We start from the raw sequence: 13,335 nt of genomic DNA on the forward strand, positions 1-13,335 counted from the left end.
TAGCAATTCAGACCCATCTTTAGGCTCCACTTCTAATTCTGGTTCTTTCTGGATCTAGACAGAATATTGTGGGATGTGATAGATAGGGAAATTGACCTTGACTGGTGTACTTGTTTGTTTCAAGTTCTCACACAGACCTTGGAGATGAGAGAAAATTTCCAAAAGCAACTGCAGGAGATCATGTCTGCCACCTCCATCGTGAAACCCCAGGGACAGAGGACTTCCCTTTCAAGAAGTGGCTGTAACAGTGCCTCCTCAACCCCTGACAGCACGCGCTCCGCTCGAAGTGGACGAAGTAGAGTCCTAGAGGCTCTGAGGTGTGTGCCTATCATTGAGGGCAGAAAGATTTGGTGACTTGAGAGAAAGAGAGGTTCTCATTTAGGTACCTGGTGACTCATGAAAATGAGTTAAGCTAATTTTGCCTCTTTGTTTTAAAATTAGTGATAAAGCAGAAGTTTAGAATATCAAGACCAATAAAAGAATTGTATTTCTAGGCCTGTTTATCACAAATGTGTCATATTCTGTTATCTGTTGGCTTTGGCTTCTGCTGCCTAGGTTTTTCTCCTTCCTTCCTAGTGTTCCCCTCTTTCCCTTCCTCACTCGAAGCAATTTGAGAATTGAGAATTCTTACTTGAAGGCAGGAAGACAGCACAGAGGTTAGTCCCAGCAAGCACTGGCTTCAGGGAGACCATGATTAATGCTTTTTATTGCCTCCCCTAAGACAGAAATGACTTTAAATTCAGTTTGAAAGTGGAATCACTAGGCAGTCAGTCTCCTCTTTAGTATTAAAGTATTAAATGTTTTCTGTTTGTTGGTTTTGGTTTGGGGTTTTTGTTTCGTTTTGCTTTTTGGTGGTAGTCCTGGGATCAAACCCAGGGCTGCATCATTTATGTCACACAATCATTCTACCATTGAGCTACACCTCTAGCCCTAAATAGTTATTTCTTATTAGAGCTTTGTGTGTGCCGTGGGGAGTGGGTACCAGTGCATTGAACCCAGGGATACTTAACCACTAAGCCACATCCCTGCCCCCTTTTAAAAATTTTTTTTGGATTTTTTATTTAGGGTCTTCCGAAGTTACTTAGTCTTTGCTAATTTGCTGAGGCTGGCTTTGAACTTGCAATCCTCCTGCCTTAGCCTCTTGAGCTGCTGGGCTTACAGGTGTGAGCCACCATGCCCAGCTCTTTATCGGAGCTTTGCTTGCAATTTCTATTCCTTATGAATTTGTTTTCTAGAAAGGTGATTGTAGTTCTTAGGGCAATTCGATTTAAGTACAGTAGCATAGCTAATCTTTTCCAGATAGAAGAAAAATCTGTAACTGTAGGATGAATGTTATGGGATTATATTATCTAATTGATTAATGGAACTATTCGTTTATCCTATACTATTTATTTCATGAGGCGAAGTCTTTAAATAATGAATAAATGGCTTTTTAATATACTGCAGATCATGTTTTGTCATTACAGCGAACCCAAATCCTATGCCAAGTCAGTAAATAAATGTACTCAGAATAAAAAGCTCTCTTCTTTGTTTTTGAGGCAAAGGGACTTTGGGGATACTATGTTTGGATAAACTGTTTTTACTGAGAATGCATATGTATGAAAAATGTAGCTAGGATTCTGTTTACTCTCAGATGGAATGATTATGATTTTACCATAAAATGTGCTTTATAATTTAGTAAATGGTTGGTCTGCCTTCTACTCTGGGAAGTTTGATCAAAATACCTTCTTAGGCGGCAACCTTTACAGTAAGCTTCCCATTTAATTATAGTTCCTATAATTTCAATTTTTAACAATACAACTGTTAGACTGAGGGTATAGCTTAGAGATAGAGTGCTTGCCTGGCACGCATGAGGCCTGGGGTTTGGTTTCCTGCACTGTAAAACTGTTAAGCAGAGTAACCAGTTTTCTATACATGACCATGTTTCCTTAACCTATATAATTAAGAGAAATCCCATGTTCAAATATAGTAATTATTTTTGAATTAAAAAAAAATCTTACTATTGAAATTTGCCTTTGACATTTTATATTTGTAGGTATTTGGTCAAAATATGTGTTTAAATTTCTGGCGGAAACATTTAAAAAGAAAAAAGAATTTCCCTAGGCTCATTTTTTCAATAACTATTATCAAGTGCCTGTCTGATGCTTGAGGGTGGTCACATAATGTGAACCACAGTGTTATAATCTCAGGGAGTTTGTGTTTTGGATTTTGTTTTGACTATTCATTATTTAAAATTGTCACTTTTATTTTGTAGGCAGTCTCGACAGATAGTACCTGATGTCAATACAGAGCCCTCCCAAAATGAACAGATCATTTGGGATGACCCTACGGCAAGAGAGGAGAGAGCAAGGCTTGCCAGCAATTTGCAATGGCCTAGTTGTCCCACACAGTACTCTGAGCTTCAGGTTGACATTAAAAATTTGGAGGATTCTTCTTTTCAAGAGCCTTTACGTGGTTCAGAAATTGCTGAACAGGGTAATGAGAAAATAATCTGTTTACTTGTTTGTATTAGGTGCATGTTGAACTTGGGCCTAAACTTGAGTCAGAAGGAATTTTTAATTGAGGTACTGTTGTCCAATAAGTTGAAAATATATTTTCTTTAAATTTGGAAATGTGGGAGTAGGCACCTTTTTCCAGGCATGGCTTTCAGGGGCTTTTTTGTTTGGTTTTTTTTTTGCGGGGGAGGGTTGTTTTTTGGGTTTTTTTTTTTTTTGGTTTGGGGGTTCTCGACCACTGAGCCATATTCCTAGCCCTATTTTGTATTTTATTTAGAAATGGGGTGTCACTGAGTTACTTAGTCTCACTTTTGCTGAGGCTGGCTTTGATGATCCTCCTTCCTCAGCCTCCCAAGCCGCTGAGATTACAGGTGTACGCCACCACACCAGGCTTATCATTGTTCTTTGGTCCATATTGTCTCATTTTTATTTAATTAATCTAAATCATACCCAGCATATATCTGTATTTGTTCTTTGGATTATATGAGTTCCTTTCCAACATATCCTATTTTTTTCTTCTTTGAGCTTTACCTTGAAAATGAAATGCTTCCTATCATCTTTCCCTTTTTTCACACACTATGACCATGTCCCTAAACTAAACATGTAGATTTGTCTCTGCCTGTGATTTTCTCCAAATGTAAAATTGCTTTCATTTTATGAATTTGGGTTACATTTTACTGATGTAAGTTTAGTATTTAAAGAAAGGGTTGGAGAAACCCAGATAATACATACGCCCTTTAAAGCATTAATTGTATTTATTTATAAGATCTAGAAATAGGATATTTTCTTTTGCATGTACTTTTTACATTGCAGAGTTTGTGTTTAATCTGATTTCAGCCAAGGCAGAGGAAAAGTGTGTTGGGCAGTATCACATTACAGCATTTTATTGCCCTCAGCTGTCAGTGATCCTGGAAATGGATGTGGGACTGAAGCCCCCAAACACCCCAACTCTGAAGAACTGGAAACTCCAACAAAAGACAGTCACCTGATCCCTACTCCTCAAGCCCCAAGCATCGCCTTCCCTCTAGCCAATCCACCTGTGGCCCCACACCCTGGAGAAAAGGTGGGTTGATCCTATTGTAGTGACATGGCTTTTGGATTTTGCTGTTGTGTTATAGTAGAAATTTATTGATATCAATATCAAAGGTTCATCAAATGGTGAAAACTGCATTTTATTGCATTGTTTTTGTATTTGATAACTTGGAAGACTAAGAACAATGTCAATGTAAGAATAACTGTATCTGATAATTTTTGTTAATTTTTTCTAAAATAAAGTTCTTATATTCCAGATTGTAACGACAGAGGAGAGTCGTGAAGAATTAAAAAAATACATATTTCAGCTGTCGTCTCTGAATCCTCAGGAACGTATTGATTATTGTCATCTGATTGAAAAACTAGGTACCAATATTTAAATTAAAACTGTCCCATTATAATTACCTTAGTTGGAAGTCAGATGTTGTCAATATTGATATCATGGTGTAGAAGTTGAGAAAAAGTATGGGTAGTCTGTCGGAGGCTATAGGTGAGCATTAGAGCTTTGATTTTATTAACTGACCTGAATCTAAAGTCACTAGATCATGGGCCTAAAGGTTTAAATTGAAACCAACACTTAAGAATCTGCACTAGAGCATTTGTGGACGAAAACTTGGACAAAATCAATTAAATTACAGACCTACAGTATAAATAAAACCACACTGAGGTGAAGTTGAAAGTGTAACATCCAGTGAAGATTTCTTGCCCTGAGTTTCCCCCCTGGTCGTTGGGCTCCCCGTCTGACATCTGGAAGCAGTCCAGGAGAGGAACCTGGTGTGCTGTAGCAGCACACTGGGAATATAGCATGAACCCCACATGTCATTTTATATTTTCTAGTAGCCACACTTAAAAAATAAAATGAAACAGGAGAGATTAAATGTAATTTTATTTGCACTAGTATATGTGAAATAGTGTCATTTAGCATGTAATGAAATGTTTTACATTTTTTATATTAAAGCTTTGATGTACATTTTACATTTTAATAAGAGAACTTAGTCTGACAGCTTGACATGGAAAGAGAACATTAAGTGTGATGTGGCTCAGTTGGTAGCACGCTCGCCTGGCATGCGTGCGGTGCTGGGTTCGATCCTCAGCACCACATAAAAATAAAATAAAGATGTTGTGTCCACCCAAAACTAAAAAAAATAATATTAAAAGAAAATTCTCTCTCTCTCTCTCTCTCTTTAAAAGAGAGAGAGAGAGAGAGAGAGAGAGAGAGAGAGAGAGAGAGAAATACTCTTATCTGTGCCTTCACCTTCTGAAACTCTGCCAACTCACATGGCATCATAGTAAAACTCTGCCAACTCACAGAGTTAAAAAAAATAAATAAAGAAAGAAATACTGGGGATAGGAAAATAGTTCAGTGTGGTAGAGCACATGTCCAGCTAGATTCCCCAGCACTGCAGAAAGAAGATTGAAGTAAGGATGGTGAGGTTTTGATAATTGTAGAACCTAGGTGGCTAATGTGTGTGTATTAATTTTACTATTTTAACTGCTTTTGCATTCAAATTTTTATAATGAATTTCAATATATATATTAATGTCAGAGTTGTGTGATTTAAATAGTTCAGTGCATTTTATTTATAAACAATTTTTATGTATAGTTGAGATTACATTTTTTCCTAGAAAGAAGTTAAGAATAAAAATGCAAACAATTTCTCTTCACAAAGGTGGGCTGGTGATAGAGAAGCAGTGCTTTGATCCCAGCTGTACACACATTGTTGTGGGGCAGCCACTTCGAAATGAGAAGTATTTGGCCTCCGTGGCAGCTGGGAAGTGGGTGCTTCATCGCTCCTACCTGGAAGCATGCAGGACTGCAGGACACTTCGTGCAGGTGTGTGTATTCACATTCATGTGAAGATTTGTTTTTCTTGAAAAGTGAATATCTTAAGGTTTCAGTTGGGTGCTATGATATGTGCCCGTAATTCCAGTGACTTTTGAGGCAGGAGGGTCTCAAATTAGAGGCCAGCCTCAGCAATTTAGCAATACCCTTTTTAAAAATAAAAAGAGCTGAGGATGTGGCTTAGTGGTAGAGCAGCCCTGGGTTCAGTCCTCAGGCCAGGGTCAGGGGTAGAGATCCCAGTATATATATCAACCATACACGTAATTGAAATAACCACATGTGAGCCAGGCGTGCTGGCACATACCTGTAATCTCAGCAATTTGGGAAACTGAGGTAGGATGACCACAAGTTCAAGGCCAGTTTAAGCAACTCAGCAAGACCTTATCAAAAAATAAAAAGGCCTAGTGATGTAGCTCAGAGTTAGAGTGCCTCTTGGTTCAGTCCCCAGTACCAGAAGAGAGAAAGAACACCACGCATGGCCAGTTAGATTGTATCAGCTGTATGAGGTTCTTGGTAACAAAGCAAAAAAAGAAAAAAGGTACTATACAGCCATATTCAGTTTATTTTGTTTGTTTGATACTGGGGATTGAACCCAGGGGCACTGTACCACTGAGCCACGTTCCCAGCCCTATTTATTTTTTTGAGACATGGCTTTGCTAAGTTGCTGAGGCTACCTTTGAACTCATGATCTTCCTGCCTTAGTCTTCTGAGTTGCTAGAATTACAAGCATGCACCACCACATCTAGCTTTATTCACTTTTTGAATTATTTAATTTGAATGTCATTTTTTTTTTCTTTTGAAATAAAATGAGAAAGTTTCAAGATTATCTCATTGTAAGCTTTTATCTTCATTACTTGCCCATTAAACTAATTATTGAAAACTGGCCATCATCATAGCATCTACTATGTAGTTTTTGAAGTTTTCAATAAGACCCTCTTAGGGATCTTTTCTACAGACAGATAATCAAGTTCTCATTACATGCTCCTCTGAGACTATCCTTGTACAAAGTAACTCTTACATCAGGTGAAGCCCAATAACCTAAATATTGCCAATTGCCAGGTGTAGTTATGTTTCTTAGAAATGAGTGCAATATCTTTTCTGATTTTATTAAAAGCTAGGATACATTTGACTCTAGAGTATTTACCTACCCCCTGCTCACAAAATATTTCCTCAACTGCACTCTGTATTTATAACAATTCAGATGGGCTGGGAATGTAACTCAGTGGTAGGACACTTTCTTAGCATGTGGAGGATCCTGGGTTCAATCCCTAGTACCACCAAAAGAAGGAGGAGGGAAAAAAAAAAAAAAACAGATTATAACAGTTCAGTGTTTAGCTTTAATCTTCGCTGATTGAAGGCTTCTTGGGGTCAGAAACACATGTCCTGTCTGCAGCACAGACTCCCTGGGCTTAGGAGCTCAAAAGTATATTGGATTCATTCTCTAGGAAGAAGACTATGAATGGGGAAGTAGTTCCATACTCGATGTTTTGACTGGCATCAGTGTACAGCAACGGAGACTAGCACTCGCAGCAATGAGATGGAGGAAAAAAATCCAGCAAAGACAAGAATCGGGCATCGTGGAGGTATTAGCATATATGATACCAGTGGCTTGGGAGGCTGAGGCAGAGGGATGACAAGGTCTTGGCCAGCCTTAGCAATTTAGTGAGATCCTGTCTCAAAAAGTGAAAAAAGGACTTGGATTGTGGTTCAGTGGTAGAGCACCGCTGGGTTCAATCCCATGTGTGTATATAATTATATAGGTAATGTAAAGGGCATTCAGTCATGTGGCTTCTTTTTTTAAGGGTATATGCTTAACTAAATAATAATTCTACTTCTTTTATCCTTTGATATGTTTGTTTGGTTTGGACATTCTAAATTGCACTTAATGTATATTTCTAGTGTTTCCAATTATGTTTGACAGTAAGATACATATCTTGAAAGCTCTTTTAAAAGATATTTATACTGGGCATGGTGGCATCTACCTGTAATCCCAGATGCCCAGGAAGCTTAGGAGGGAGGATCCCAAGTTGGAGGCCAGCCTGGGCAGCATAGAAAGACCCAGAATGAAAATAAAATTTAGAAAGGACTGGAGATAAAATCAGTGATTGAGCACGTGCTTAGCATGCACAAAGACCTGGGCTCAGCTCAAATGTCTACTGAGGAATGTGCCAGAGATTATCACGTTGTGGCAAAAGTAAAGGTCATGAAATTACTTACTAGCTGGGCTCAGTGGCATATGCCTATAATCCCAGTGACTTCACAGGCTGAGACAGGATCCACAAGTTCAAGGCCAACTAGCAAATTAGCAAGGCCCTAATCAACTTAGTGAGACCCTGTTTCAAAATAAAAAGGACTGAGGATGTGGCTCAGTGGTAAAGTGCCCATGGTCTAATCCCTAAGGCGCCCCCCCCCCCCAAATTTTATTTGCTGACTTAAAACAGTCTACAGTTAAAATCATACATTATCAGTATTATTTTGTTATTTTCTAAATCATTTCAACACTGATGAATAGTTTTTGTTTACAGGGAGCATTCAGTGGTTGGAAGGTTATCTTACATGTTGACCAATCCCGAGAAGCAGGATTCAAGCGTCTTCTTCAGTCTGGAGGAGCAAAGGTTTGTTTCACATCAATTTACTATGTGTCTTACATGAATTATTATCCATCCATGCTTGCTGTGATCAATTCTTCATTTCCTCTACTTTTCAGATTGGTAATGCTTAATTATATATTATCTATTTGAAGTGCTTGGGAACACTGGTAGATTGTTTCTTTTTGTTTTTTTCATTAGGTGCTACCTGGTCATTCTGTTCCTTTATTTAAAGAGGCCACACATCTCTTTTCTGACTTAAATAAACAGAAACCGGATGACTCAGTAATTAATATAGCAGAAGCTGCTGCCCAGAATGTGTACTGCTTAAGAACAGAATACATTGCTGATTATCTTATGCAGGTTGGTGACATTGTGTCCTTGATTTTCTCGTTAACAAAGATATGCTTATCTGTACCTCAGAACCTTTGGCTTGTTATTAATGGAAGATCAATCTTCTGCTCTTCTTGATTTAGCCTCCTCCAGTTTTGTTCTGTTTTTTATAATGACACATAAACATTTAGCATGAGAGTTAAATATGACAAGGTCATACAAATCTAGCGTGCTTTCAAATACTGGGATATAAAGAAAGTAGAAATTGATTTAGGAATCCAAGGAAAATCGTTTATCCAAGGTCCTTCTTAGTTTTCTTGACCTTTGTGTTGATTTTCAGTAAATACCTATGTTAGATATGGTAATAATTAGGCATTTGCTATCTGGAGGGCAGATTTTGTGTTCAGAATCAGCTTATACTGTGTAAGATTTAAATGGGCAAAGAAAAATCTTCCTGACAGTAGAGTGCCTGTAAGCCGTCAACAAGGATGGATAAAATCCTAAATGTCTTTATTACAAAGTCTTTAGAATAGATTGGCATAGAAATAAGGGGAACCAAAACAGCCTGCTTCGTGATCTTGCTGCTTGGGTATGGGGGTTGCTCAGGGTTTAACAGCAGGAATGCTTGAAGCCTTTGTTATAAAGTGGGTATACTGATTAGGAATTAGTAACCATTAATAACACTCCTGGAGCAACTTGTAAAGAGACTTTTAAAGATGCTTAGTGTAACAAGCCCCAGAGTTTGAGACCATCCTGGGCAATGTGAGATGCTGTATTTTAAAAAGAAAAGGTCAATTTACTGAGACATGTGAGGTTATAAAAATTTATATAATGAGGGAAAATGACAGGGGTTAGGAAGATATAGAGAGCTGAAGCTAGGGTCTTATTTATGAGTTATTAACCTGGAGAAGGACATCTGAGTTGTTTTGTTTTGGACTACCATGAATAGAGCTGCTGTTTTTATGTGAATATGTTTTCATTTGACTGTGACACATGCCCAAGATGTTCCCAGAATATCCATATTATTTTACATTCTCATCAGCAATGTAAGTGATTCGGTTTCTGTCTTCAAGATTTAGTGTTGTCTCTATTTTTTTCTCTTAGCCATTTCAGTAAGTATCTTACTGTGGTTTTAATTTGTGTATCTCACGTGGCTAATGAAGTCCAACATCTTTTGGCATACTTATTTGCATGTTTACATAGTCTTCATTAAAATATCTGTTCATATCTTTTGCCCATTTTCTGTTTTTCGTTTTGTTTCTAGTATTGGGGACTGAACCCAGGGCCTTGTGCACACTGGGCAAACACTCTACCACTAAGCTGTTACATCCCCAGCCCTCCTTTGCCCATTTTCTAATTGAATTGTTTTTATTGTTGAGCCCTGAGGGTTTCTTGTTTTAGATGATAGTCTTTAATTGCATGTGTGGTTTGTGAATATTTTCTCCCAGCTTATTTATCTTCTTAGAAGAGACTTTTGCAGAGACAGAGTTTTTCTTTGGCTTTGTGGTATGGAATGGATCCCAGGGCCTCACGCATGTGAAGTAAATTTATTGGCCACTGAGCTCCCTCCTCTGCCAAAGAGTTTATATTTTGATGAGGTCTGATTTGTCAATATTTTATGGATTGTGATTTTCATATCAAGCCTTTACCTAGCTTTAGGTCTTAAAAGATTGTTTTGTTTCTTCCTAAAAGTCTTTAAAGTTTCGTTGTCTATGATCCATTTTAAGCTAATTGCTACATAAGATGTGAAGTTTAGGTCAAAGTTTGTTCTGGGATTTCTTTCTTCTGAGACTGTGCAGTGGCTCCATTTGTCACTTGTTCAAAGAACCTTCTCTCCTCTGTTGAGTTCCTTTTGTACCTTTGTCATAGTCTGTTGGTCATACTTGTGTATGTCTGTTTCTGGTTTCACTGATCTGTGTCTTCCCCTCTGTGGTGGTCTGCTGCTGTGATCCTACAACTCTTATTTTGTTAGCCCTGATATCAGCCAGTGATAGCTTCTACTTACTCCTCTTTTTAAAGATTGTTTTAGCTACTTTAGGTGCCTTTCCATTTTTCTTTCTTCAGTTGTATCTTTTTTCCATAAATTTTTTAAATAAGCTTGTTTATACTCATAAAAAAATCTTAATTTTGATGGGAATTGCATTTAGTATTGATCTCTTTAAGTGTGTTTTGAGTCTTCCATCCGTGAACATGGCCTGTCTATTAATTTAGTTCCTTGATTTTTCATGAACATTTTGTTAAGTTTATATTTAAATATTTCATTTTTGTTATGTTTTTTTTCCTTGAGAATGAATTATGTTCTGCTTCTACATATGTAGAATAATTCTGAATCTATCCTGCACATTATGAATAAGTTTAGAAACTCTGCATTCTGCTGTAGCCCTCTGAAAACTACTGTTTTTATTTAGCAGGCAGTTTACTAGACTGACATAAAGCAGCCGCAGCTTAAATCTTAGTTCAGTGTCTTTGGTCTTAGCACACACATGACATGATTTAGAGGTCAAGTGAAGATTTGGGCAGGGTTCCTCCCTGAACTGGGTCCCCCGCTTGCTGTTTTTTTCTGGGATTTCCCCACCTTACTTTCCAGGGGGTGTGGTTCTCATGTGTCTTTCTTCAAGCCTTTTTTTTTTTTTTTTTTTTTAATTTTAGCCAGGCTGCACAACAGTCTGGGGCCCTCTCCTCAAAGTCATAAAAAAAGAGAAAAATGCTCTATACTATTTATTCTTCTAAATGTCAGCTCTTCTTGATTTGTTTATTCTCCAGTTTTCTGGTAGTTGCCTTTAATATATTTTAGTCAGAATTTACAGTTGTTATACATGGAACGACCACCAATTTTATGGAGCTTTTTTTTCAGGTTACCCAGTCTACCATATTTGCCAGAAAAAAATTGATGTTATTACACTTAGAATAAAGGAAGAAATCTTTTCTTCAGTATTGTAAAATGGCTGTGAAGGAGAAGAATGTGTGGGTTTGAGAAGGGAAGGAACTCTGTAGCTTTGCCACTTGCTTGTTAAGTAACATAGGTTGTCTTATTTTAAATTGGTTTGTAAAATGGGAATATAGAGAGGATGTTATGCTAAGCTTAGCAACTTGTGTTATGATAGCTATTGAGCATGTAATCCCCATGAAGATCTGAACAGGGATTCTTCCTCTACCTGAGCTGTACTCTCATTTTTCTGATAAAAGGTGTATGCTGATCCAGCATACCATGAGAGACAGGTTTTTGCAAGAACCTAGGAAAGAATATGCATTTTCCTTTTTAAGCTTTTCTCCTCAAAAGGCAGAGTGAAGGAGTCTATGACTTGATTGCCTAAAAGTTTGAAATCTTGGGGAGAAAAAAAGAAAAACATTTCCTTTGCTCTTATAGGAATCTCTTCCTCCTGTGGAGAATTACTGTCTACCAGGAGCTGTTGCATTTCTTCAGAATAATAAGGAGCCTGCACCACTGTCACCACAGAAGAGGAGAGCTGCTGTGGAGAAGAGCAAGGTCAAACGACCTCGAATACACTAGTCGAGTCTGCCCCTTAGTTACCAAACAGAAAATGTAAAGCCTGAATGTTGTTGTGATTGTGTAGCAATTTGAAGACATGTGCCTACCTGAAGAATTTTGCTTTGGAATGTAAAGATGATCCCGCCTGAAATTTTTAACACCTGAAATTTTAATCACTGAAACATTGTTTTTTAATGAAAAGTTCCTGAAATAACAGCAAGAAAATACAACTCCTCAGCCGGCTTGTCAAACCTCCTGGATGTGTGCAAAAGGCTTTTGTTTATCTTTCTTGTAAATATATGAGGCTGTAGCTCGGTGGGAATTTTAGTAAGGTGATGGATTTTGCTTCAGAATGTCTCCCTTGATTTGTAAAAAGAGTTATCAATTGGGCCTTTTCATGTTTTCCCTGATTTTTATCTTATCATTTTACCTCTTTTTAACAGGAGCCTGAGCACAAGGTTTAACGAGGAAACTGGGGCTTTAAACTTCTCTGTGTGTGTATGTATATATATATATATATATATATATGTATATGTATGTGTGTACAGATCTCCATGATGTTTGCCAAGTTTGGGCACCAAAACTTGGAAAATGTGACAATAAAGAATAAAAATAGTGACTCAAATTAGTATTAAGATGTGTTCAGTTAGCTCTGTTAAGGCACTAAAAGAGTTGTAAAACTTAGCTTAAAAATTAAATTGCTAATTACATTTCTGATATTTGTTATTTATGCAGAATTTTGTTCCATTAGATTGAAAAAAAAAAAAAACCTTCTGCTGAAACTGTTAAACTGCATTAGCTGTTATGATGCTAGACCCGAACACCACATATTATATGCATTAGCACCACCTTCTAACTATAAAAACACCTCATCTTGTCATAGAACAAATGAGAAAGTTAGGACTGTAATTTTGATGTTAACTATTTGTTTCCTAATGAGTCTTTGAAACAGCAAAGGGGAAGAGTCTCAACTTGGACATGAACCCCTTTTGTGTTTATCAGAAGAGGAAGGAGTTGTGTCCCTGCCCCTTAAGTTTTGAGTTTCATCACAGTTGACAATGTAAATCCTACACAAGGAGGTAGCATCTTAATGTAAACTATACTCCTGCCTTGCTCCAAAACCACATGGGCCTAGTTTTATCAAAACCATTTTTAAGTTAGCTAAATCACTTTGTAGATTGTAGGGGTTTTTTTTTGTGTGTGTGTGTTTTTGTTTTGGTTTGGTTTTAGTTGTAGTTGGACACAATACCTTTATTTATTTATTTTTATGTGGTGCTGAGGATCGAACCCAGTGCCTCACGCACTAGGCAAGCACTCTACCACTGAGCTACAGCCCCAACCCCTGTACTAAGTTTTGGAATCGATATTACTTCTTGAGGGGGCAGTTGAGCCTCCCTCCCACCCCCGCCCCTGCTGCTGCCATCTTGGTTGTGGTACTCACATGCTCTACCACACTAAGCTACATCCCAAACCTGAACTTCTTGATGATCACAATGTTTCTTTCCATTCCAGATAAAATTACCTAATCTACTCTTTCTGCAAAAACAGTGTACTG

General features: G+C 37.7%; 1 protein-coding gene across 3 annotated transcripts in view; it reads left to right on the forward strand.

Moving 5' to 3' along the window:
* Topbp1 (DNA topoisomerase II binding protein 1) overlaps positions 1-12,497 on the forward strand; it is a 55,605-nt gene extending 43,108 nt beyond the window's left edge. For all 3 annotated transcript variants that reach the window (XM_015487045.2, XM_048794317.1, XM_015487044.2), the window contains 9 exons: positions 125-317; positions 2,255-2,475; positions 3,392-3,558; positions 3,785-3,893; positions 5,197-5,360; positions 6,815-6,952; positions 7,895-7,984; positions 8,159-8,320; positions 11,658-12,497. In XM_015487045.2, the coding sequence (XP_015342531.1) occupies positions 125-317; positions 2,255-2,475; positions 3,392-3,558; positions 3,785-3,893; positions 5,197-5,360; positions 6,815-6,952; positions 7,895-7,984; positions 8,159-8,320; positions 11,658-11,801 (1,388 nt within the window). In that variant the 3' untranslated portion in view covers positions 11,802-12,497. The remainder of the gene's footprint in view (positions 1-124; positions 318-2,254; positions 2,476-3,391; positions 3,559-3,784; positions 3,894-5,196; positions 5,361-6,814; positions 6,953-7,894; positions 7,985-8,158; positions 8,321-11,657) is intronic.
* Positions 12,498-13,335: the final 838 nt, after the last annotated feature.

Source organism: Marmota marmota, unplaced genomic scaffold (genome assembly GCF_001458135.2).
Source record: "Marmota marmota marmota unplaced genomic scaffold, marMar, whole genome shotgun sequence".
Taxonomy (NCBI): Eukaryota; Metazoa; Chordata; class Mammalia; order Rodentia; family Sciuridae; genus Marmota; species Marmota marmota.